Below are 27117 nucleotides of genomic sequence, written 5' to 3' on the forward strand. Positions count from 1 at the left end.
AGTTGGATAGCAATGCGAGGAGAAAAATATCAGTCAAAAAATATAGCGTTTAGCGAAAATGCATAACGCAATAAATTCATCATCGATTGTTGATGGGGGGAGAGGGAAGGGTTGTAGGGGAAAAATAGATAGAAAGTTCTGGTCGCAAAAATCAGTTTATTGACAATTGAATCATGCTTGATGGTGAGCATTGGTTATCAATAATGTTTTTGTGCGACAAACATAGAAATACAAGGAAAAAATCTAATGAAAATCTGCAAAAACAGCGATTTCCGGCATTTTAACCGAAAAAAAAAATTTCTCAAAAATCGAACTCAGAGGATGTTTTGAGCATTGCGAATATGCATCTTTCTGCAAAAAATCAGAAAAAACTTTTGATGAAAATTCGAGAAAATGTAGAAAAGCCGGTTTTTCCGCCATATTTCCGGCAGTTTCGGCCGGAAATTTTTTTTTCTAAAATCAGGCTCCGTCACATTTCAGGTATTGTTATATTGCATCAGTGTGCAAAATTTCATAAAAAATATAAAGTACAGCTCGAGAAATTCAAGAAATACTGTCTTTCCGGCAAAAATAGGTTGTTCCGGCGATTTTTAAATAGCTCCGGTTTCAAAAATCAATTTTATTGAAAATTGAAACAGGCTTGATGGTGGGCATTGCTATTAATAATCTTTCTGAATAAAAAAACAACCAATTGTAAGGAAAAAGTCCAATGAAAATCCAGAAAAACGGCGCGATTTATGGCATATTTACAGCATTTTCGGCCGGAAAAAAAATTTCCTCAAAAATCAAACTCGGCCATGTTTTGAACAATATTAATACGCATCTTTGAGCAAAAAATCAGAAAAAACTAATGATAAAATCTCGAGAAAATGCCAAAAAAACAGTTTTTCCGGCATATTTCCGGCATTTTCGGCCGGAAAAAAATGTTTTTCGAAAATTGGGCTCCGTTACTTTTTAGGTATTGTCATTTTACATCAGTGTGCAAAATTTCATAAAAAAATATAAAGTACAACTCGAGAAATTCAAGAAATACCGTTTTTCCGGTGAAAATCGGCTGTTCCGGAAATTTTTAGAAAGTTCCGGCTTCAATAATCAGTTTTATTGACAATTGAACCATGCTTGATCGTGGAAATTGCTATTAACAATGTTTTTGTGTGAAAAAACAACCAATTATAAGGAAAAAGTCCGATGAAAATCTGCAAAAACGGCGATTTCCGGCATATTTCCGGCATTTTCGGCCGGAAAAGAATTTTTCTCAAAAACCGGACTCTACCATGTTTTGGACATTGCTAATACGCATCTTTGTGCAAAAAATCTGAAAAAACTAATGATGAAATCTCGAGAAAATGCCAAAAAACCGGTTTTTCCGGCATATTTCCGGCATTTTCGGTCGGAAATGATTTTTTTTCGAAAATCGGGCTCCGTTACATTTTGGGTATTATCATTTTGCATCATTGTGCCAAAAATCAGAAAAAACTAATGAGCTTATCTCCAGAAAAGCTGGTAACAGACGGACGGACGGACGAACGAACGAACGAACGAACGAACGGACGGACATCGGTTAATTTATAGGACCTCCAAGGTAGGTCCAAAAAAGAAATTTGAATCGACCGTTCGCCAAAATTAGTTCTCACCACAAAAAATTCCCTTAAGGTATTCCGAATGCCAATTTTCCGCCGGCCGGATAACATTTCCGCAGGCCGGGCGACTATTCCGCCGACCGACCGAGAAACTATTTCGACGGCAGAATTTCCGGCGAATTCTGACCCTGACCTTCCCCTGATATTTGAACTTTATGGATCTGTTTTATGCCGTTAAATGAAAAAAGCATGGAAGAAGTTAAATAATTTAGAAGGAACAAATTAATAAATTCTTGGAATTTATGTCCGTCAATAGAAGTTCAAGTAAAATAAAAGAGCAAAAATTAATCTTCTGAGACCTAAAATTTCGCGCTAATTATTAAATGAATTAAAAATAATTAAGAATTAAATTCGTAATGAGTGCATAAAAATTAAGTTAAAACGTAAACAATTATAAAAACAAAATTACAAAAAAATTTTCATACGAAATCAAGCTTTGGAAAAAAAATTAAGAGTTGATAAAAGCTAGTCCAAAGAAATTCCTGCTCGTTCAGAGGAGTTCGTGAGAAGTTCACACTATTTATAAAAGCAACGGTTTTAACTATCTTGGTAATGGTTTCCAAACGAGGCATTCGTTGCACTCAAAATGATTTACGAAAAGATCTATTCGAGACAAAATTTATCTAATAAAAAATAATTCATTCCGTTTTCACACTGTACACAACTTTAGTAAGAACGCACTAAAAAAAAAAAAAAAACGAATTCAAAAACAATAAAAGATTCAAACAATATACTTAAAAAATAAAAAACAAAACAAAAATTCCAAAAAAAAAAAACTCTTAAAGTGTCAACTACTGACATTTATACAAAGTTGGGTCATTATTAATTAATTAATATTTGTAAAATAACTACATCCAAACTGAATAATTGCATCGATGAATAATCAATATCGTTAATGAGTTCTAATTCCAAAAATTATAAAGCCCAAAACTACCTTAATAAAGAAATTTTGACGGGGATTTAATTTGGCTGATGGATGGAAAAAAATAAATTTCAACGGGAACCTAATTTGGCAGGTTTTTAGTAAATCTGCTAAATCCGCCAAAATTTCTTACTTTAAGGTAATTATTAATGTTAAAAACTGAATTTTACCGCTTATAATGCTATAACTGCAGCAATCCTAATAAAAGCAAAACTGTTTTTTTGTTCAATCTTATACCCAATTAAAGCCCAACATCGCTCAAATATAATCTCACTTGATCCCATAACAAATTATAACCATTAGCTGGCCTCAGTCCATTAAAGATTAATGCGATAATTTTTGAATCACCAAAATCCCAGTAAATAAATTATTCCTACCCAAAAGCAATATTTGATTCTCAACATAATCATTCCAGCAGCAACAAAATTACATACCCATAGAATTTCATCATCTTTCCGTTTCCACACTACCGATAAACTAAAATGCGCACGCTTCCAGAGCGTGACACACTTTTCCACTAATTGGAACTCTTTTTCTATTAAGAACATTTATTCCATAATATGAAATAAAATCATAAAATGGAATAAGTTTCAATAGAGTGAAGTAACGAACTACTTTCCAATCAAGAATTATTGAATCGCATCTTCATCCATTCCTTCGTAACTAGCATCTCCATCCATTCATCCGTCGTACAAGTCCCATTATGATTTAAGTTAAACTGTGATAAAAAACGCGTTTGACATAACAAAATATAGAAGAGGGAAGAAAGGGAGAGAAATAACCAACAAACCAGTAATCATGATTTAGACGTTAAAGAAAGTTGTATAAAGTATGCAATAGGAAGAATAACTAAAACCAACATAACCCATAACAGTGCTTGGTTACCACCGGTCAAGTTATTGAGAGTCGCCGATAGAGTTGCAGGAGGAACAGTTTGTTTAATACATTCAATGTTTTGTTTTTGTTGGCTTTGTACTACAGGAGAATCGACGTGATCGAAATCAGGTCTTGTTTCTGTTTGATCTTCAGTAACAGATTCGACATTTTCGACTTGTATAACAGGCGGTGACATGTTAACGATAGGCTGTTGTGAAGACGACCCCGTACTGCTGGCATCTTGTGAACTTGACGTTGAGACGTTATCAAAGATTTGCGAATTACGTGCAGATTCGTGATCTGACGATGGGAATTCTTTGGTTTCAAATTCAGCTAGTTCGTCCTCTTTTTCACCGTTGAGTTTAGATGCACTACTGTTGGACGAACGCTCAGAATCACCACCATTCTCTACCCTGTTCCCAGTACCGTTCCGTTCGTCTTTTGGAGTGTTCCGGAATTTGGCTTGTATTTGCTCCAAATCTGGCATCGAGATACAGCTTTTACGGTTGTTAGCTTGAATGGATAACCGGAGACTTGATTTCCTATTGATACAAGCAAATAAATAATAAATCTGATGTGATGGCCAAGTGGTCGAAGACGCGAGAATCTTAAGCCAAGACTCCCTAGTTTGACCAACTCCTTTCAAGTACCGGCCGGTTCATATGTAGTTGGCCGTAGAAACATACAAAAGATTGTCGAAGAGTTTAGATTACTAGACGATCTATTTAAAATACAGATGCTTGCAAAGATCTTGAACAACCATAAGCAGACGTATAGATAAATATCAATCAGACAATTTCATTCTACGTACCTTTGTATAGTAGGTGGTGTTGTTCTTCTAATAGTTTCACTTTCATTTTTCAGTTCTGATTCTGTCTTACCGCTGAAAGTAAGAGAAAAAGGAGATAAAGTACAAAGCAATCACAGAGTTGAAACTCCTGAATCTGGCTCTTTAGATTGCCGTTCCACCTAATATTGATCTATTCCTCTTAGCGCAGGTGAATTAGGTTACTCCTGCTGCACATGTTAACAACTAAAGCTATCGTCATAGTGTAAACGACTCCTTGGTCGACACTTATGAAAACCGTCATATCGGACTCAGATTTGTTAATTAACTTTATCCTAATAATTTTCACGTCTTCAATTTTCGCGCACCTCATAAAGTCAGGATATTCGCACACACTTTAATTTTCGCGCATCCTGTAATTTCTGGGATTCTGGGATATAGGAAAAAGTGCCAACAGAAAAGAAATTAGAAGTTTTACTCACTTATCAGTACTTGTTTCTTAGTAAGAGCGCCAAGATGAGATTTCTACACATTTATAATCATTCCTAAACCGCACGTCTTTTCACAGTCCAGTGTGCGGGAAAAAAAGAGGCGCGCGAAAGTTATCGGGATTAAGATTGGATTTGAGCTGTAAAAAGTTTCGACAAAATGAATCGATCCAATATAGCTAAATAGAGTGTTAATGAAAAACTATTGGCTCGACAAGACATACCTGAATTTATATTTACTACGTCGAAATATATTTTGAGGTGACAATGCTGATCTTCTGGGTACTTGTGTTTTCACTGGTTCCTCACTACAAAGAAAGGATAAATAAATTAATGCTTATTCAAAATATGCAATTTTTTAGTCTTATAATCTTTGTGTTTAATTGTAATAGACCAGCGGCCAAGGTAGTGAAGTGTGTCACTTCGTAGGGCACCCCATAGATCAGCACAAATTTTTGATATTATGCTCTTAATAGGGTGCAGAATTGACTTAAGTGAATAGATTTTTGGTTAATCCATCGAATCTATCAAAGGGATCCCTTTTACCATAGCGTCAGCCTGGTTTTAGGTCCCAGGCAAAGATAAGGTCCCCCCTGAGTTTTAAGTTCCCCCAAAGATTTATGAATTTTTTGTTAGCCTCCAGGACTTTTGACCCTAGACACTTTCAAAAAATTGATCCAGTAAAAAAGGGCTTTCCAATGTAAATTACGTTCAGTTCTAAGTTTAAGATCAAATCTTTTGCACACTTTCTATAAAAATAGTGCGCCGCAGGGGAAAATTTTTCAGATTCATGAGCTTCAATTTGAGTAATTGAAGCCAACTGTTGAGCTGAATTATTTTAGCCCCCACGTTAAGTGATGAGATTTTAGCTCCCCCCAATTACATAGTTCCCCGCAAAAAAGTGATGTACTTCCAGCCCCCTTTTTTTTGGGAAAAATTTAGGGTGTAACCCCCCCCTCAACCAGCAGGGGGAGAGGGCTCAGGGGGGGGGGCTGACGCTATGTTTACTAACGATTTTTGCTCTGATCTTATCTAAGGAGTGTCCTACGAAAACCTGTTTTGAGGCCTTTTATTTTAGAACAAATTATAGACTTTGGTCTATAAGGAACCCTTCGTACAATTTTACGCAATAATCACGCCAAGCAATCACATAAGATTGTCCACCATTAAAAAAAGTGAAAAACTTTCCTTTTCCTAGTGGTTTTTGGGAAAATCACGTAAGTGTGCCAAAGCTGGGTATATAGAAAAGGGAACAAACCTGTAGAATGTCATGTGTTCAACAGCACATTTCCATAGATGTTTACAAGCCGGTGTGTCCGTCAAACGAAACGCATAGTTTTTCTTTTTCTAAAAGAGAAAAAAAATAGTTATACAAGGAGCCTGAATAGTGATAAAAATTATGTTATTATTTATGACGTAATGTATTCTACGGAAACACCCCAGTTTCTGCCTGTAGTGGCAAATTCATACTAGAGCTAGCTGGAGAAAAATAGTTAATAATTTGCCACTAATTACAAAAAACCGTGGTGTTCCCGTAGAAAACATGACGTATAATGGACATCAGGAAAAGGAAAAAGAGGAACTTTTTGAAATCAATTTTTGCCATCCTTTTATGGAGCACGTCTCAATGCATCAGCATTAACATTTAGTTTCCAATTCGAGTCCCTGCTCTTAAAAATGGGCGGATAAAGAAAGAAAAGAAGTGTTACTTACTTTTTCTGAGACGACTTGTATATAAAAATGCTTATTTTCGTATGAAACCTTGCTAACCTCAGTCCTGTAGAAAATGAGAAAGGAGATTGTAATAAGTTCTTTTGCAGAGCAGATATAATATGTAAATCAAAAAATTTAATATGGGGTAAAAAAACACACCGGTATGTAACGTAGTCACGGTTAACAATCTAAAAGTTCGCTCAGCAATCAAATAAAAACTTTTTCACAGAAAATCAAAATTTCCGAATAATTCGAGGGCGAACTAAGCAGGCTGGCAAAAAGACTATCTTGACTTTCAAATAAGACTTTTCCGGATAGAGTACCAGTCTGGATTTGTTTCTTTTTCAGCACTATTCGAATTTTGTCATTTTGACGTGTTTGATTGTTGACCAAGCATAGTATATGCTTGTTATATGTTTATGAATTATTATGCTTTTGATTCACCCAAACCAATTTTTTATAAAATCTCAGAAATTTTGTTAACATTCGATCCAAAAGCGTTAAGATTTTTGGAGCAGTGGAATGTGACTAGTCGTGGAATGTATTTTTTTACTTGACGACTTCCAAACCTTTTTGAATAGAAAAAAACTGACCACATGAAAAATATTACAGGCTGGCGTATATGCTATGTTATGCTTAGGAAATCTGGAAATCTGAGCCTTCGTATGCTTATAAGCGTTATGCTTATAAAAAATATGTGCAGTATGTAAGGCATTTATACATTTTTGGTCGTGTGAAGATTGAATAAGAGAGAGAGTCGACTGTATGCTTACCATCCAATACCAAACACTCTTCGCGCTTCACGAATGATTTGTATCCCTTGAGGTGTCAAACCGAGATACAATGGAAAATCTTCATGGTCCTGTAAATGTAGTGGGAAAAAACTTCTCTCATAAATCATGTCTGACAAAGTTGAAGTATCGTAACACCAAGCCTTTGAGAAAGAGGTTCGCAATTATTTTATGCATTTCGAGAAGAGCGTGTTGATAATCGGTCCGCAAGCAGCAAATTGTAAGGACGAGTGGCAAAAAATGCTGACTCATTTGCAGGCTATTTCGTTTTTGGAATCGACGCATAACGCGCATTATAGGACATCATTTGAGGCATCTCCTACTATTTGCTTACACAGCATTTTTAAACAAAAGAAAAAACAACTATCCCCCCCCCCCTTTCGGCGCTGCAAGACCCGGGGGGGGGGGGCACTGGGTTTGCGGACTGACGGTATGTGCGGGCCAAAAATTGGCTTTTAAAATTGCACCCTTACAGTGCAGCAAAAATCAGTGAAAATCATACCCTTAGAGTGCATTTTCCCCCAAATTTTCGATCCCTTTCGTGCAAAAAATTGTCAAAATTCTAGCATTTTTGGTCAAAATATCTAGATTTTTCAAGAATTTTCTGAAATTTCTACCCTTACAGTGCATCTCTAGTTTTTCCGACCCTTACAGTGCATTTTAAACATATTGGAAAAGGTACCCTTAGGACCCGCACATACCCGTCGGTCCTTTTGCCCAGCTGCCCCCCCCCCGGGCTGCAAGAGCACACATTTGAGAAATTCTTTTGTTTATTCTGCTTTGTCAGCATAAAGAGGTTCGCCTCCTTTATTATATTATGAAAAATAATATCTCTAACGTTAAATAGAAGGAGCGAATTCCCGCTCCTTCCAATGTTCTGTTCAGTTCATAGATAGCCAGGCCGGCTGGCCGTGGACCCCCTTGAAAACAATCGAAAGACTGCCTAAAAGTCCTAGATTACTGACCTATCCCCATAAAATGTCAACTCTATTTAGAAACTTTGAATTACATTTGTGACTCTTACTTTACACGGATGAGGATCAACTCCGTAGAGGTCTTGACTTCGTGCAAGGTTTAAGAATCTCCTTTCAGCTTCGGCTGGGTTATATCCCACCAACGATTTGTGGTACTCGATAATCTTCTCTTCCAGCTTCTCATTCTAGAAAAATGAAGGAAATTCATGGAAATGAGCACAGTAAGCTCTCTCCAATTCCATCTTCATGGGACCAAAATTTTACAGTATTTGAATTACAAAAAGGGTCAAAAAGTGACAGAATTACATTACATTATTACGAATTACAGAAAGTTTTGAATAATAGAAATTCGAGTTAGAGAAGGTTGACTGTAATGAAAGGAGTGATGACCAGATTGTCTAAGACCATGTTCAGACGTTACGGTTTCACGTCACCCCGGTATGGTTTGCGTTACGGATCGAGTGTTCATATTGCATTGATTTCGGAACGTTTCGGAGCAAGAAAACGGATCAGTTCCGTTCCGATGAAAACAGTAGCGAGTTTATGTATCCGAGATAAATCGAGGGGGACGGTATAAAGCAAAGTTGACATGTCTCCAAAATCACCGTCCACTTTGCTCGACGACGGTAAAAACACCAAAATACCGTCGTCTGTTTAGGTGAGCAAAGGCGATATAGAGCCGTACATCAATTATCGACTTTGTTTTGTATCATTTCACTTACCGTCGCCCTCGATATCCTCCGATACATAAACTCGGTAGTGAAGCGAAACTGTTTCCATCCTTTTTGCTTCGTAACGTCTTCTTTTTTGACGTTTCGAATTGTGACGTTCACACTTGTTTCGGAGCCGTTTCGTTTCGAAACGAAGTGAAACCACGTCTGAACATGTTCTAAGATATTTATGCCAGGGTTCGTTGTTCGTTGTTCGTATAATAATAATAGCTGGACGAGCAGCCCTAGACTGACTATATTAGTAAGCTATTTAGGTGAAAGTATTGACTTAGAACAGAGTAGAACTTGAAAATTAAAAAAAAAAAAGAAATTCTAGATTTTGACCCTTTTACTTTGATTCTCCCAAGTGTGTTACGGTATTTTCAGTAAAAAGAAGAGGTTGTACCCTACGGTATCCAAAACAAGGGACAAGTAGCCAGTACCGTCACGCATAACAACAGTGGTCAAAGCAATGTTTATTGACTCAGACAGTAATGGAATTCAAGAATTTTTCTAATTTTGTAGAATTTTGTTGAATTTGAGGCTTCGTTTTGTACCTCGCAAAGACGAAAAAAAAAACATTATACCGGGTGTCCCAGGAAAAAGTCCCCCAATTTGAAGTGAAATTTCTTGAGTTCTATGAACTGTTAAAGAATCAATCATTTTGCATTGGACAGAGGTAGGATAAACTTAAATTTTGAGGGGTTGTTTGTCAAATTTGGTTAAGTACATCAAAAGTTATGGCCTAAATGCTAAAATATTACATTTCAAAAAAGTCAAAAAGGCGAAAAATGAGGGTATTATAGGGGTATACTATTTTCTGGGACACGCGGTATATTGGTTATAATAGTTGACTAATTTACACTTTCAGTACCCACCTTGCGTTGCTGACGTTTTCTAAAAGAACTACTCAAGCGTCGAACGAGTCGTTTCTCTGTTCTCCCTTGCCCTCCTTCATTTTCTACCATTTTATTATTTTTCAACACTATTTTAAAAATCAGATAGTTATTCTAGTAAATTTATATACGCTTTTTTAACGTTTTTCAAGTGCTTCTTTAAATTCCCAGTGTTAAATGCTCAACACTGAAAAACAAGAAAAAATTTCAACAAGCACCCAATGAAGAGAAAGAGAAGATGGGAACACTGAAAAAAAATATATGTTAAGAACAAACTATACAAGAACATAAGGCTTCAATGGCCAAAATATAGAGAACAAGTAAGTTAAATACATTTTAAGGCTTTGCGGACTCTAAAACACCAATTTCTTAAGAAATTGCAAAAAAAATGCTCACAAAATGTTGAGAATAAGAACATGTTAAGAACATTGTTTGGTTTAAAACTCAAAAAAGTTAAGAACATTCAAAGGCTTTGGATGTTCTTGTAAAAAAGTGTAAGTCGTGTTACAAATCGCATTTAGTAACAATCTTTATTCCTCATCTTCTTCTCTCACCTTTTCACTTAAAAAATTTTCTTCCTCCTTCTTCTTCCTGACCAGTTTTACTTCCTTTTTGTTTTTATTCTTTGCGTTTTTTCAGCCCGATCACCAAATAAGTAGATCTTGAGCAGTTTTTTCCTGTTCGTGGTTACTAAACCTTTTCCCTCTAGTCTCTATTAAAGGTTCTGGAAAATCCGACCCCATTTTTGATAAAATTGACTTAACCCCTCCGAAAACTCCTTCGTAGACAATTGACCAACAATCTTTGTCATCATTTTGAGTTGAAAAGAGACCCTCTGTCAACGATATATTTTAGCCCTTCAAACCCAAATGACGTGTAGATACGTTCTAAATTAGCCGATATATCGAGTCCCAGACTTAAGGTCATAGCTCCAGACCACTCCATTTAAAAGGGTATAAGCAGAATTTCAGAGTTTTTTGAGAGAGTATGAAAATAGAATAAAAAATTTCCATGGTACCAACGGCTTTCAAAAAAGGTTGCGCTCTGGAAAGGTTAATCACACACAAACTGCCAATGTGTAGTGTAATCCAGATTTCAACGACTAAAACGTTAAAAACCAAAAAGTTAAGAACACCCGAAGGCTTCAAATACTTTGGATGTTCTTATAAGTAGTTATACAGGATATGCACCACTGCAATGTCTTCTGACATTACATCATGGACCCAACAGCTCATTGGTTGTAAGTGACGTAAAATCAGTCAATACGTCACTTTGAACCAATCAGCTATTGGGTGGAATGGGGAAGACATTGCAATGGTGCATATCATGAATAGATCAGTGCTCACACATCACACCAAAACGTCAAATATGTTCAAATACATCAAAATAATAATCTGAGGCTCATAACATATGTACAAGGGATTGTTATAAATCCAAAGTCGACAAGTTTGAAAGGAACGTTATGAAATTAGATCTAAATATAATGTTTGCCCCCCTTTTGACACCCTTTCTTCATTCAAGTAAAAAATGTTATGGAACTTAGGAGAGCGAGAGACAATAAAATAAACGAAAAAGAAGAGGAAAGATAAGATGAGAAAATGTATAACAGTAATAAAAATATGATAAATAGGCATACGAGTAAAAAGGGAAAATGAAAAAAATTGGCACCGAAAAATAAGAGAAGAAATAGTAGATGATAAAAATAAATCATTAAAAATGAAAATTTGGGAAAAGAGTCTTCATTCCTATTTTGTTGCTAATAATACTTATTAGTTTCATGTTTTCGTATGAATTATAGAGATCATTATCTTCCAAAAACTGAAAAAGATGATGCTGATGACAAAAATAAGAAAACATTGCAAAAAATTATGATTTTAAGAAAATATTTAGAAACCAAGCTATGCAGTTCTGGTATAACCAAGAAGATTGGTGGCGAGATCATTTTATAAGAAAAATTTTATAAGAAATTTACTTATTGATGCAAATCTGCAGTCAAACTTCATTCCACAAAAGAAACGTTAGCCTCACACGAAAACTGTTTCCCACATAGTTTGAATCACTAACAAATTCTACAGAATTGCACCAAAGTTCAACTAAAGTAGTTTGAATGTTATGGGTGTTAGATGAAGGTTTTTAAGACCGTGGGGGGGGGGGCTACTAGGGTTGCGAGCCGGTGGGTATATGCCGCCTGACTTTCGACCCTCGGACCCTTAGCGGGACTAAAGGAAAGGAAAAATAGAAAATTTTTGTAAATTTTACGACCCTCATTGACAAAAATTTGACAAATTTAATCGCAATTTGATCGATCATTTAAGAGGTAACAAGTGATACTTTTATGGACCTATCTGGTTATGCATTTAACACATATATAATTGATATCTACATAAGCGTGACCATTAAACAATCATTCAGAACACAAATAGTGACGATCTATTAAAATTAGTCGTTTGTTTCGTATAAAAAAAACACGTTTCATGCTCTTGAAATATTCTTTCATATTCAAGACTTCGAGAGCATTAAAAACATCTCATCAAAAAATTCAGTAATTTTAAGAACAAAGATGTATGCTTATTAATAGTGATTCTTATAGATAAATATGCGTTTTTTGAGCTGAAAAATTCTTTTTTTTTACAAAAATCTGCTTGAGCCATCTTTTACCTACTTTCATGCAAAAAATCAGAAAATAACAAGTCCAAAAAACCCATTTTTTAGCCGTTTTTGGCCCAAATTTGCCCCAAATTTTTTTTTGAAAATCGGCTCCGTCACATTCGAGGGTTTATAGTTATGCATCTTTGTTCAAAAAATCGTTAAGAATGAAAGAGCCAATCTCGAGAAAAGCTAATACCTAAGTAATTGATAATGTGCTTATAAAAAAATATCGAATTTGGTCAGTTTTTCTATAAAAACACGCCAAGCAACCAAATTTCATGTCGAAACACGCATATTCTTTAAAAGTAAGCCCTCCTGAGCAAAAAAAAACAAATATCTCATAAAAAAATTGAGTAATTGACTAAGAACATTGATGTATGCTTATTAAGTGAGTCTTCTAGATAAACATGGTTTTTGAGCCAACAAAATTTTTTGCAAATCGCTTAAGCATCTTACCTACGATGGTCCCTACTTTCATGCAAAAAATCAGAAAAAATAACTAAGGTTCACAAGTCCAAAAAACCCGTTTTTTAGCCTTTTTTTTTTGAAAATCGGGGTCCGTCACATTCGAGGGTTTATAGTTATGCATCTTTGTGCAAAAAATCAGAAAAAAACTAACGAGCCAATCATGAGGAAAGCTAATAACGAACGAACAGACGAACGAACGAACGGACAAAGGCTAATTTATAGGACCTCCACCGGGGTAGGTCCAAAAAGACCATTATATGGAATGAACTTTTAAGACCCTTAAGGGCGGTACATACCCATACCTTTCACATACCTGTACCTTTCACATACCCGTACCTTTCACATACCCGTTCCTTTCAATTGCCAACCCCCCCTCCATTTTGACGTCTCGTGCAAGTTGGAAAAACATGTTTTCGTCAAAGGATGCCTACCGTAACTTGGTCTAATGTTGACATCCCTCCTCTAATTCCGACACCCTTTTTATCAGCTGAAATTTATAGAAAGGTTGAAACTGTTTTTCTTTGCTTAGTGATCAGAGAGGAATAATCCTTTTTCAATCAGTGATTCAAGCTTTCATAATATTCCTTTCTCTAAAGAAGGGTGTCGGAATTAGACGAGGGATGTCGATATTAGACCAACTTACGGTATAATAGTCCAACAACTAGAATTATAGGAATGAGGATGGATGATGAGTTGTAGAGAAGAAATAACGTCTTATCCTAATCAATTTAAATATTTTTACCTGTCGTGGTAGGAGTTTGATTCCACTGAGATATGTCGTACCGTGTTCGTCTTCATCAAAATCACCTAGTTCCGCTATAAAAGAAGGAGTTGAGAGAATTAAGCTTTTTATTAGTTTGGCATAGAAGATTCAGATGGTGGGCACCTTATCTTTGAAAATGATTGGGTTGGGCTATCGAGTATTACATCGAGGTTATGAGATAAATTTGAGATTATTCTTCTAGGTGCATATATACTTTTCTCTACTCTTTATGTGGTTACTAACAAACAGGACCCCATTGATAACTTTTTCCCAGCACCATGTTTATCAATATTTGAGAATATTTATGTCATAGAGAAGTCTCTTATTTAGCTCCAAAGGCCGGTCTCCACTTGCGCGCGCTTCGATCGCATTTTTTCAAGCAAAGCTTCCACGCTATTGGTCAAAAGAAAAATGAAGCAACTCCATTGGCGCATTCTGACGTAACGGTTGAAAAAAGTTGAAATGTGTTCAACTTTTTTTACAAGCGCACTACATTTCTATGACGTAATCTTTTTTCCAAGCAAAAAGGATTGAAGCCAAAAGGTGCGAACGAAGCGCGCGCAAGTGGAGACCGGCCTTATATCACCTTATTTTGGCTATATTAACTTTTTTTTTAGGAGAGGGTATTCTGAAGTATATTTCCAACTACCCCCTCCCCACCCGAAATTTATTGGAGTAAGGTTATCAATACTTATACCAGATGTAGTTAATCGAACCAATCGAACTTTTTCTAACTTTGTCGAACTTTGATGTTCGATTAGTTACGTCTGGCTTATAAACGTACCTTGTACAATGTGTGCTGCAAGATCTGTGATGTTATTGAATGGACAGAGCAACCTGCCAAATGAAAAAAGAAAAATATTTTCATTGCCTATTGAGTGTATAATGGTTGTCATAATGAATCGAGTTTTTTTAATTCTGTTAATTTTCGCGCACCTTTTATTTTCGCGCAGAATACGTGCGCGAAAATTAAAGGATACACGAATTAGTAACCGTCGTGAACGTGTAGAAATCTCATCTTAGGGCTCTTTAAAAAAAATGGGACCTCGATTCATGTTAAATATGCCTCTGGGATGTAAAATCTAGCTGAAATGCACACTTAAAATGAGTAGAACTTCCGATTTCACGGGTTTCTTTGCCCTCTTTACCTATATTCATTACAAGATGCGCGAAAATTGACGGGTGCGCGAAAATAAAAGGTGCGCGAAAATTAATAAAATTAAGATATAATGAAAAATAGCTGTAAAACTTGACTTTCAATATAACGATGTCAGAAAAAGATGACCCGAAATGGGCCATTCCATTTTATATCCATACAGGGGGTGGACGAAGATTTCCAGAGGGTATTCTGAGAAAAATTCCAGGAGGTGTTTTTTCATTTTTCCAAGGGGGTAAAAAGTTATTCTAAAATTCCCAGGGGGTTTAAAAGACTAATTTTGTTCGTCCACCCTCAATTTTAAGATATGAAAAGAATTTCTCCAATGGTATTTTTGCAAAATTTGCCATTTTCCAGGGGGTAACTACACATTTTCAATAATTTTTTTTCGACTTGAAAAGGTTCGTCCACCCCCTTGTATGGTTTTTTTTTAATAGGACAGCCCAATTCCTGTAATAGGAACATAAGCTTTTTTGTAAAATGTTAAACAGTAGCAATGATGACATACCTTCCGTGTAGAATGTCTCGTTTCAGTTGCAAATATAATTGATATCTGTGATAAAAAGGCGAAGAAAGATGGGTTAACAAGTGCTTCAATGAGTACTGATTTCTATATTATGGTTGATCGCTCAAGTCAGATAAGACACTGAAAAATTCCTGTTTTAAGTTTTGTCCTATACGATGCGAATTAAGGTTGTTCATAGCAGGGGGGGGTACAGCCGCAGGGTACTAACCCATAGGGTACTAACCTGATTTTTAAGTAAAATTTGTCTTAGGTACCACCACCCCCTTTTTAGTACCGGGTACTTACTTTTTCTTAAGGAAAAAGGGACCCCCACCCCCCTTTTAGTACCGGGTACTTACTTTTTTTTAAGGAAAAAGGGACCCCCACCCCCTTTTTAGTACCGGATACCGGCTTTAAAATTACCAAGGAAAATAGGAGACACCACCCTTAAAACTTGCCAAGCATGGTCCCAATCTTTCAAAAGCCAGCAAAAGCAGCTCTTTGTTGTTATTATGACTTGTATATACCATGTTTTTAACTCAGATCCTCTTAAAAGTTTTTTAAATCAAACACAACTTTTAATTACAAAGGTAAAACAAGGAAATTCCTTGGCAAAAGTAAAATATTATATAGCTGTAATAACGGCAATAAAAGTATATATCTATCAGAAGAAGTAAAAATCAAGTTGATAAAAATTGAAGAATAGTATGAAAGCTTGGATTGGATGGATTTCCTTATTTTTTTCTTCAATAGATTGGTAATTTATTCAAATTATTCAAAACTGTGTCAATCTTATGAAAGAAGTTGAAATAGAAAAAAGTTGCATTGTTGGCTCTGGTTGGCTTTGCTTAGTTGACCTGCCTCCGTCTTAATTTTCATAAACAGACAAACAAACAAACAAACAAATATAAACAGAAATAAGCTATAGGGTATAATATAAACTGCAATAAACTTAAATAAACTAACCCCTCTAACAAAAACCAGGCTGTAAGAATCATCAGTTTGGATAAGAATTTTATTGTTTAAAAGACAGATTGTATCACTTTGGATGCAACAGCTTGTAATTCTTTTCATCAGAAGGCAATGAGAAACATATACCTCGTTCTAACTTGAGATGTCAAAGCCGAACTATCCTTCTCACTAATTAAAACAATATTGATTTTGAACAATAGCTTTCTTTACATTAGCTATTTCAATTTTTGTATAACTTAGTGGTCATAAAATTCTCCTCTTAGAAAGTAGGGAAAGTACCCATGAATTTGAATAAAATAATTCTTTATTGATAGAAACATAACAGTTCTTTTTTCTGAAAACTATTGAAACTAACAACCTCCAAACTTCCCTACATACTTGATAAGCAGGGAAAGTACCTTCAATTGGAAGGGGGAACTTTTCAATACTGTCAAATACTGTCAGCCATAACAAGGAAATCTTTTCTCATCAAAATCCTGAAAGTTGAAGACAAAAAATTAAACAAATGTACCATATTCAGGGCCTGAGTACTTGAAGAAAAATTGAAATGATACCCACCCCACCCTAAAATTGGTACCGGGTACTAACTTAAAATTGGAGATATACCCACCCCCACCCCAAAATTAGTACCGGGTACTAACTTTTTTGAATTTCCAAATTAGACACCACCACCCGGCTATGGGTTAGTACCCTGCGGCTGTACCCCCCCTGTTCATAGCACAAATTGGGCCTAGTAAGGTATAACCTACGAAGGATTTGAAACTACTTTTTCCTACATAATTTGCGCGGCCGCGTGTTTTGTGTACAAACGCTGGACTGAAAGTAACGTTTACGGTCGATAGGATTTCGAAAAATGTATAAAATTCCCAAAAAAGTGCTAGATTCAATCCCTCATCTAAAACGCGGCGTAAATTCTGACGCGTCATCTTTGCATGCCTGGGAAAAGTTAAAGATTCCTGCGTTTTAAAATTCTTATCTAGCCTTCAGCTTGATACTCAATAGTTGGACCTTCTTCTTCACAGCTGTCAGTGTTATTTGCTAAAAACTTTTATATGCGAGGAAGTTTAATTCAGTTCACATAGAGGAATCAAGCTAAGAGAATTAACGAGTTTTACACAAACAAGCCGTATATATATAAAAGTTGCGAAGCGATCGCGGCAGGTCACTAAATTCGCAAGTTGCAAGCAAAAAGATAGAAAGTATTGAATGAGCCCGATATAAGTTCTTTTTTCTAACGTTATAGGGGTCTCGCCAAACAAAAATGATTTATACCTTATTACATGAATATAAGTATGGAATTTAACGGCCTTGAAATTAACATGAAATTTCTCAATTCGTGTTAATTCACTTAATTACACGTTTCCTACTAATACTCATGTAAGGTAAGTAAAGTAAAAAATATTCGAAGAAAATTTTAAAATCGCGTCTTTTGTTCGGGAAAGCTTTTCCACCTAAACCTAAGAAGTAAATTATTTTTAATTTTGGTTTTTATTTTGACTCATTTTACTTCCGGTTTTAAATTCCTCGTGTTCGAAAATCGAACTTTCGAATCTTTCGAATTTCGAATGTTTCAATAAAAACAAACATTCGAATCCCCCCTGCCATAAATAGTTTTTTATTTGTTAGAATTCCAGGGTAGACAGACTTTCCTCAGTAAATGATTGGTGACTCGGTGATAGTATTCATGGTTTCGAAGATTTTTACATGTAAATGTTGGTATCAAATCTAGTCTTTGTTTTAGAGTCCCTTGCATACAACCAAAACCCAATCAAAACAAAAGAATCCTCGGGGTCAAGCACTATCCGGTTTAAACACCAGTCGGTCTATTGAGACAGGGATGTGAAATACTGTACTGAGGAATTTAATCTTTAATAACCATACCCAGTTACGAGTTAGAAATATTGTATCAAGTTACATCATTATTTATACACAAAAGTTTAGGTTCTATAATTATAATAAAACTATTAGTGGTATAAAATCCTAAAGATAAATATAAAGAAAAACCAGAGAAAAAGAACTAAAATTTAAGAAGATTCCTAAATTCCTTCGACCAGGGTTTGATTCAACAATTAAGCAAAAAACCTCAACATTTTTATAATGGCTGTATTTTCCAAAGTGGTGAAGCCTATACCGGGGGGGGGGGGTATTTAGGCAAAATGGGTGCCGGGTATGTGCGAGCCATAAGGGTACCTTTTCTCATTCCTCAAAAGTCTCTCAAAGGGGTACAAATTCAAAAGTTAGTCTCTGAAAGTGTCCCAAAATCACGAAAATCAAAAATTTCTCTCTCAAAGGGTCACGATTTCCAAAAAATCAAACCAAAATTTGGAAAAAATGGACCAAAATTTAGGAAAAGTCTCTCAAAGGGTCCCAAAAGCACCAAAATTTTGTCTCTCAAAGGGACGATTTTCGATTTTCGGCTCGGACATACCCGTCACCTCCGCGCAAATCTAGTACCCCCCCCCCCCGGGAGCCTATAGTATAGGGTTTTTAATCTTAAATCTGCTGGAGACAAATGTTTGACAGTCTTACCATTGATTTAGGAGCAAACTCTTCACATTAGAATAATTTTATCAGCTGTAGCACAGAAATTTAAAACAGTTAAAAGTACATCATAAATATCCATAATATCATGTTTTGATGATAACTGTCAAGATTTGTTCATGGACACATATTTCGATATTTTACAAGTCATTTTCATTTCCAGCAATTTCTAAAATCCTTTTTACAATCATATGTTTCCTCAATAGTCACTTTATCGTGGCCATCAAATGCATATTTATAACAGCAAGCAACCAGAGCCCACATATTTTCGAGCAGTCAAGTCAAGATTTCAAGAACAACTACAAACAATCAGTTCTCTTTTCCACTGAATAAGAGGAGGGATAAATTCTTCCAGATTATCCATAACTTGAATATGTTCGTCCCCATTTCAAAGATTGCAAAAAGGCCAAGTTCATGTTCTTGCTCACTCTCTTATAGTTATGTTCGCTGCTTCGCAAAAAAGGTCTTTTCACCACGGTCATTTTTCAGCTTTCCTTTTCTGGAAATGACACAACAACTCTGTTGAGCCTGTCTTGTCAATGAAACCAGATGAAACAATAAAAATGTCCGTCTTCTTTCTTCTGCTCTTTCTCTTTGCCACAGTTTCAGCTTCTTCTTTTCAACCAACATCTTACACCTCTTCAACTTTTTCAAAACATTCAACGTTTCATTTTTATTTCTCACAAAAAAGTAAACATTCGAAATTGGAAAGATTCGAAGGTTCGAAATTGTCTGTGTTTTCAATGCTCGAGTCAATGCAGCGACTTCTTAAAAGGGGGCACCATGAGAGCAGAGAGAGAGTTTGAGTTTTTTGAACGCTTCGACCGCGCGCTGGTTTTCCGAACTAATCAGCTTTCTGATATTTGAACGCTTCGACCGCGCTCTGGTTTTCCGAACCAATCAGCTTTCTGATATGGAGCGGGAGTAAAGAAGCTAAAAATGTACGGGAACGACGGAATATCTTTTATGGAAGTTGCCCTGACTCGGAGATTTTCGGCACCGTAGAGTGGTTCTTTTTCTCGAGGAAGCCATCCTAAATACAATCTACCAAACCGATATTGTAACGCCTCTTACCTGGACGAAAACAACCGGGATCTGAACACTTAACCCAAATTTAACAGATGGGAACTAAATTTTCGTTTTCGTCTTGCGCTGCCCTGGGTATATAGAATTTAAAGGTACATGCACACTATAGCAAAACTGCTTCGCTCATGTATATTCGCTTCGCAAAAAACAAAAATCAACGAAGAATCTTCACATGAACTCGATGGTCACGAGCAAAATGGTCCATGGAAAGGAGGAGTTCTTTTATCTTAACCAACTTATAGCTTCAGTTGTCTAAGCTTATTTTTAAGTTAATAGCCATGAATATTTTTTCCCATTTTCACAAAGCCCAGGATATATACTAAGTTAGAGTGTATCTCCCTTCCCTATTTTTATTATTTTTAGCAATAATTTTAGAAATCCGCGTAGTTTGTAAAGGCTAACATACACGTTAGAAAATAATTTAGATATTATACTTCAGACGATATATTCTCTTTAAAAACATCGAACGTTTGTAGACCTGCGTAGACTCGAAAATGTCAAAATACAAAGGAATAAAAATGTTATAATATGACATCGCAGTTTTCATTCAAAAAGAATAATACAGCATACATCTAATTTTTAATAATAGGTGAACAATAAAATAGAAAAGGAAGAGTGGAATTCTCAAGTGGAATTTTTGTGATTTTGAACTAGCTAAATATAAAAAAAACTTAATCATAGATGAAAATCATAAAACCAAATCAAACCAGCTCAAACCTAAAGAAAATGAAAAAATAAACTCTTTCCAAATCACATATTTTTATGTAAGCAATCAAGTTGCTAAGGCTCGAGCCCTAAAATCATTTTCCCCTTTAAAGGGAGAAACTTTTTAAATAATCTAGCTTTGACAAATGATAACTCTTGACCCGATAAGCGAAAATATAATGGGGTGTATTCATAGGAAATTTCTCTAGAATGCAAAGAAACTCCAGCCCTGAGCCCAAAAGCGTGGCTTTTTATGAAGAGACGAACAGCTAACAGGCTATTTATGAAAAGGCGAACAGCTAACAGGCTATTGTTGGTGCTACAAACAGGTACACTATGCTTATACACATTCTTTTATGAGAACATCAAAGATTTCTGAAGCCTTTGGATGTTCTTGACTTTTTGAGATTTAAGCCTAAGAAATCGCGTGTTTTAGAGTCCGCAAAGCCTTTAAATGTTCTTAACTAGTTTTAAATAATTTGGCCATCGAAGCCTTATGTTCTTACATGGTTTATTCTTACAAAAAAATCTGTACTTTTGTTCATCTTTCTGTGAGTGCATTTTGAACGGTATATCATCAAATCGCCAGTCAGTTATGAAATTTAGAAATTTAAAATTACATCATAATCATAACACACAAAGAGCATTTAATAAAAGTATGTATATAATCTGATCTAATTTTAGTGTAGACGACCATAATTAAGAAAACCTCTTCTTAACTAGATAAAAAGCTTGTCGATTTGATAATATAGCATATTAGAAAGATCGTCTTATTTCCTTGAGATGTCACATTGGCATAGTACCGAAAAAAATCGAAGACCTTTTGTAAGAACATAGATTGTGTACGTTCTATCTATGTGTCGATAAATTTACATGATTAGAGACCATTTTAACTATTCAAGCTTCATTATCATCTTTTAAAAGCTGTCGAATACTATCCTATACAAGGACTAGCGTATTTTAAGCCTGGTCAAAAATGCTAAAGAGTTTTGATTTTAAGGGGCCCGTTATTCTTTTAAGTAAAGGAAAGCTAAATTGCATTGTCAATAAGGACATCAGAGCGTCACTTTGCACGTAGTGTCCAACAACATGACAACCAGTTAATAAATCTAATAAATTTGAGGATACTTGATAAAAAGCGCCCACTGTCATTTTAATAAGTATGATTTTTAAAACAAAATCAATATTGATATATAATAACATTGTGGTCAACCGTATATGGAATGGGAAAAATTCCATTGACTGAATAAAATAACTAGAAAAGATTAAGTCTATGTTAGGTCAACATAAAATAGAGTTTATTTCACACTTATGCTAGCCCTTACAGTAAGACTTTCATTCTAAAAAGCTGACTGCTACTCCGTATTCTAAAATAAGAATGCCCGTTCCCCAAAATATCTTATTTAGTCAAATTTTCATTTTCTTTCCAAAAGAACATAACAACATCATGGTAAAGGTGATTTTTTCGAGATTTGACCGTTAAAGTTTGGTCCCTATAATATTATATAGGGCAATCAATAGAGCTAACCCATCGGCTTACTCATCAGGAAAGGGTTAAAATCGAAATCACAAAAATTGAATGAATCTTATACCTTGTGATTTCTTCTCGTAGTTTTGTTGGATCAGTTGGATAAAATTTGACACGAAAGAAAAACATATACTGAGGGCGACATTCTATGGAGGAAAGAATGTTTTGAAAGCGATTATCAATCTGTGTTTTAATAACTAATTACTTATTATCATCCCTACTACATAGTTTTTCAGACTTTATGAAGAAAACAAAGTGATAGTTTGTAAAACCTGAGCTATTATAACAGAAACTGGATCCTTTTTGCAGAAAGCTCTAGACAAGCACTTAGTCAGCTGTTGAGTTTGTAACACAATGTTGTTATCAGCTGTTTTTAAAAATCACTAAAATGAGACGTTTTAACATCTTATGAGTTGTTTAAGGGAAAAAAAACACAGCAACTGCTAGACAATTCTGTTTAGCTCACCTTTTAACTGTTTGATTATTTCTTTACTTGGGTCTAGCCAATGCTGAGATAAAAGTAATACACAGTCATTTAAATATGTTATGGTTTGTAATATATTCAAAAACATCCAAAAATTGAAAAGTAAAATACTATGTATGCCATGTAGATGTTAAAAAATAAAACATGAAAATGTCATATAAGATAATGCATTGTCATTGAAGAATATTACTTTAAAAACATATTATGTTCATGATGCAGCACTTTATAGAGAAAATAAGAATTAAAAACATAAATTATTTCAGGCGTTTAGGGTGAAATAAAGTAATTAGCTCTAGAGAAAAAATTGAAATCAAACAAAAAAAGTTTTTGTTACCCTTTGTTTATTGGCGTCGACATATCTCAATCCAAAATAATCAATCTCCAGCAAACTCAATTGTTCGCACACAAAGCTGAATAGTTCGTGACCCTTCGTCTCTTTCTAAAATAAAAAAAATTACAAAGAATAAGTATAAAGCAAAGGAAAAAAAGGCAGCAACAATTTTGACTAAAAAAAACTTGAGTGGCTTTAGGTTTTCAAGGCATCTAAAAAACAAAAGTTTTACCCTGATTTCTTTAGATCAATATAAGTCGAATTCAGAGTTCCTTCCACCTATTAATATGGGTCAAAAGTTTCTTAATGTAAGTTTAAAGTTTCAAGAGATGGTTGTAACCTAGTTAAATATCATCCAAAAATCATTGACTTCCAGTCCAAATTTTAAATCAGAATGTTTCCTCAATTTGTTCTGGTAATTTGCAACCCCATGTTTTCAAAATTTTCAAACCAAAGTTAAACTAAATATTTTAAAGCAGCCTTACAAAATCTATAGCATAAAAAAACACCAAAATCCATAAAGAGGTTTGCATGTACTATTATGAGGCTGGACTTAAACACTGCGCGTCGTCAAACTGGTAGTTTATAATTAGAGAAAAACTAAACGCTCTATCTGAAAATGAAAATCAACAGTCTGTTTGCATTTGGGTAATCTTAAATGGAAAGAGTGCTAGCAGGGAATTCACAATTGTTATGTTTGAGATGGACAAGATACAAGTTTTTATTTCATTGTTTCAAGTTAGAAAAAAAATTTCTTCTTTGTCAAAATGGCAATAAAATCTTTTGGGTTGCCAGGTTTTGAGGTAGGGTCGGTCGGGTGACGGAAAACCAACATTTTTTTAAGTCTAGCCTGACATCCAGTCATATCTTCTTGGAAAAGTTTCTTTATACTTTTCTTGTTTTCATGTGATATGGAAGCTGAATCTCTGAAATAGCATTTTTGCGGAATGTAGATAGAAAACTAAAGCTTTACTAATCATAATAAGCAAGCAGACTGTATTCTGATTTGAGAATTCAGATTGTCCAAGGATGACCAGGAGGTAAACCAGAAACATAAAATAAAGGCTTTTCAGTATCAGGACTTTAATAATGTTCAAAAAGTGTGACTGTTAAAATTTGTTTAAGTCTGTGGCATTATAAAGGTGACCCTATAAAAGTGATGGTAACCTCAAAAATGTCCCATAAATTTGTCCAAAAATTTTATGACAGTATCACGCTAGGGCAGCGATCATGTGTGTGAAATTTCAAAACATTTGTATCATCATTTATGATTTTATTCCAAAATTGCAAAAAATGGTCTTTTTTTGGCTTTCTAAAAATGTCACACAATTTTTGACTACGTTCTTTAACCTAAAGGAAAGAGCTTTTATAAGAAAGAAAAACAAGTGTATTATTAATTTGCAAATTTTTCTCTTCAATCTTAGTTAGAATAGCAAGAATGGGCCTTAGGGCCTGATGTCACTTAAAAAAATGATAGGAATAAAGCCTCTATAATATCTCAAATAGGCTCTGTAAAGGCTTTGCCAATGAGTCAATGATCATTTATAGTTGTCTAACGTCCTTCATCCTATTGGTCCTTTGACATGCTGTATTCCCCCATATTTCACATTTTCTATTTGAGATATTTTACTAACTAGCCCAGAGAAAAATTTTAAACCTTCATTATTTGAATGCATGCCTTTTTAATACTCAAATACAAAAAAATTAAAAAATTTTAACTTGGTCATTAGTCAAAAAAGTCATTAAAATTGATTAGCCTCTGCGATGGAGTGCAAGGCTGAAAGCCACATGAATTTGGTTCATCCTATAAAAGGAAGTTCATTTGACCTATCTTGAAGTGAAGGTGGTTGAACAAAATGTTTTTGGCATATTGATGTAACTGTCAGTAGTGGAGGCTAACATGCATAGCCCATAGTGTGCAGGGGGGGGGTCAAGGTCCCACCTAAAATTTCAGGTCCCAGCACTTGAGAAACTCCCACCTGATAGTTGACTTTCCAAGTCCCACCTAAAGTCCGAACTAAAATCGGGAAACGATTCGGATTTCCAAAATAAAAACAAATATGGTAGAGAAGTTACAAAGTGGAAAAAATGGTTCTTTTGAAGTTAAACCACACACAGACAGACGCTGGCTTGGTTTGGTTTCTCCAGTTTATCAATGAAGAGAGCAAAAAGTAATAGTAAAGATTGAAATGATACCACATCAAAACAAATATGCAATGAATTCTAATTATCATACAACTAACGTGTATGAAGAATAGAATGATTTTAATTGGCTTTGAAGACTCTTTCGAACTTTCGAATGACTCGTTTAAAGCATAATTTTTGCCTTATGAAGGCCAACTTTTTTGCATATTTGATTGGCAAACAGTTGGCACTTCGGGTAGTTTGGAATGAAAATTCCAACAAAAAGTTAGGGGAATTTTCAATGAAAAACAGATTACAGGATTCAAAGACAAATATGTAAAAATCTAAAATTTAAAATAATTTTTCTTTCAAGATTTCCATAAGAGTCCCACCTAAAGATTTCTAGTCCCACCTCAACCTATTTCCCCCACCTGAAAGTCCAAAATTTCAGACTCCCACCTGGCTGTTTTGGACCCAAAAATCCAAACCCCCTCCCCTGCAGAGTGGGGGGGGGGGGTGCACACTATGATAGCACTCAAATGACTGACCAATCAAAGCAGCAAAATTTCAAAACAATTGAACTACGCAGCTCTGCTTGCAGCTCTACTCTACCATTTTTGTTTTGATTTAACTTTGTAAGGACCAGCCAGGTCATTCATTTGAGGGCTATGCCATTGAGTTTCAAGCCCGAAGGGCTAGAGATCTCTAACCTTTCTCAGGCAAGAAAAATTGAAGCCTTAAAATATGCGCCGTATTTTTGATGATGGATTGAATCTAGCAATTCCTTTGTTTTCGAGTGATATATTTTTCGAAATTAAGCGGTAAATTTTAGTTTCAATCTGTCATTTGTGTAAAAACCAGGCGGGTCGCTCAAGGCCGCGCAACTTTGGTAGTTGGTAGGATTTGTTGGCTTCAAATCCTACCAAAGAGATTGACTTCTAGCCCTTCGGGCTTATACTTCATTGCGCTATGCATGTTGGCCTCCACTGATGCAAGTTACCCAACTTCACGGTATATACATGTACTTGAATCAGATTAAATTAAGCGACATTAAATTATGTGAGTGAAAAGATTCTGCAAAATTTTCTAGATTTTTTTCCCGAGGCAGAGTTTTGAAAATTTTTGTGTAAATTGATTTAATTTTGCTAACATGCCTGAAAACAGCTGACCTGAAAATAATGAAATACCCTCAACTAACTGCTCTAACTTGGGACTATCTGACAAAACATGGGACAGCAATTCAGCCACTATTTCACCAAAAAAGTCATTTGATTTGAGTTAAGGAATGGCGTATTTAAAAATACACAATTTCTCTTTTGATTTTACATTATATATAAGTCAAAATACAGACCAGATATGCAATACCAATAGCCCCATGTTTCGACCAATCGTCCCAAGTTAGAGCAGTTGACGGTAGCCATTTTTTGCCACTAATGGAGACTTTTCTTTGGACTGGATTCTCCTCCAAAAATGCGATTTTAAAAATTTGATTGGTTCGATCGTGGATAACGTGGAATGCGATCATTAATTTTTTTTTTCAAAGCTAACTTTTTTTGTATTGTCTTGAGTTTGGAAATTTAAGAAACTATGAAATGATTAATTAGAACACCAGGCTTCCTAAATTTGCAGAAACCCCTGACTGATTGACAAAGGCAAGCCATAAATAACTAAAGTAATCAACACATTTGCGGAATATTTTTTTTCCTACAAGCCTACAAGGCTCACGCACAAAAAAAACTTTGTACCTTAAACTCATATGAAAGCTCTACGTCGTCCAGCAACCTGATCTTGCAAGATGAGTCTGCATCCAAGGTCATCTTACTACCCCTCATCTTTTTTGTCGTGTATATTTTCAATGTTTATTGATCAGTTTTCCTCATGATTTCAAAGTTCCCATTTTGGATCAAACGATCTCGCCATTTTGATTGTTTTTGTTGACCGGAAAAGAAAAATAGGACCGTAATCAACTTTCCGGATTCCTTGACTATAAGAGGGCGGTAGGCGTGTC

General features: G+C 35.2%; 1 protein-coding gene across 1 annotated transcript; it reads right to left on the bottom strand.

Annotated features, from left to right (window-relative positions):
- Positions 1–2590: 2590 nt before the first annotated feature.
- LOC136819924 (FERM domain-containing protein 5-like) lies at positions 2591–27074 on the bottom strand. Its single transcript, XM_067076165.1, has 14 exons — positions 26855–27074; positions 22989–23093; positions 22637–22679; positions 22235–22316; positions 15342–15386; positions 14462–14514; positions 13657–13730; positions 8242–8376; positions 7200–7288; positions 6427–6490; positions 5972–6060; positions 4938–5021; positions 4250–4321; positions 2591–3980 (listed from the first exon to the last, which is right to left on the bottom strand). The coding sequence occupies exons 1-14, from the start codon at positions 26939–26941 to the stop codon at positions 3359–3361; spliced, it is 1644 nt and encodes a 547-aa protein (XP_066932266.1). The 5' UTR covers positions 26942–27074; the 3' UTR covers positions 2591–3358.
- Positions 27075–27117: the final 43 nt, after the last annotated feature.

This window comes from Clytia hemisphaerica, unplaced genomic scaffold (genome assembly GCF_902728285.1).
Source record: "Clytia hemisphaerica strain Z4C2 unplaced genomic scaffold, Clytia hemisphaerica genome assembly, whole genome shotgun sequence".
NCBI classification, from domain to species: domain Eukaryota; kingdom Metazoa; phylum Cnidaria; class Hydrozoa; order Leptothecata; family Clytiidae; genus Clytia; species Clytia hemisphaerica.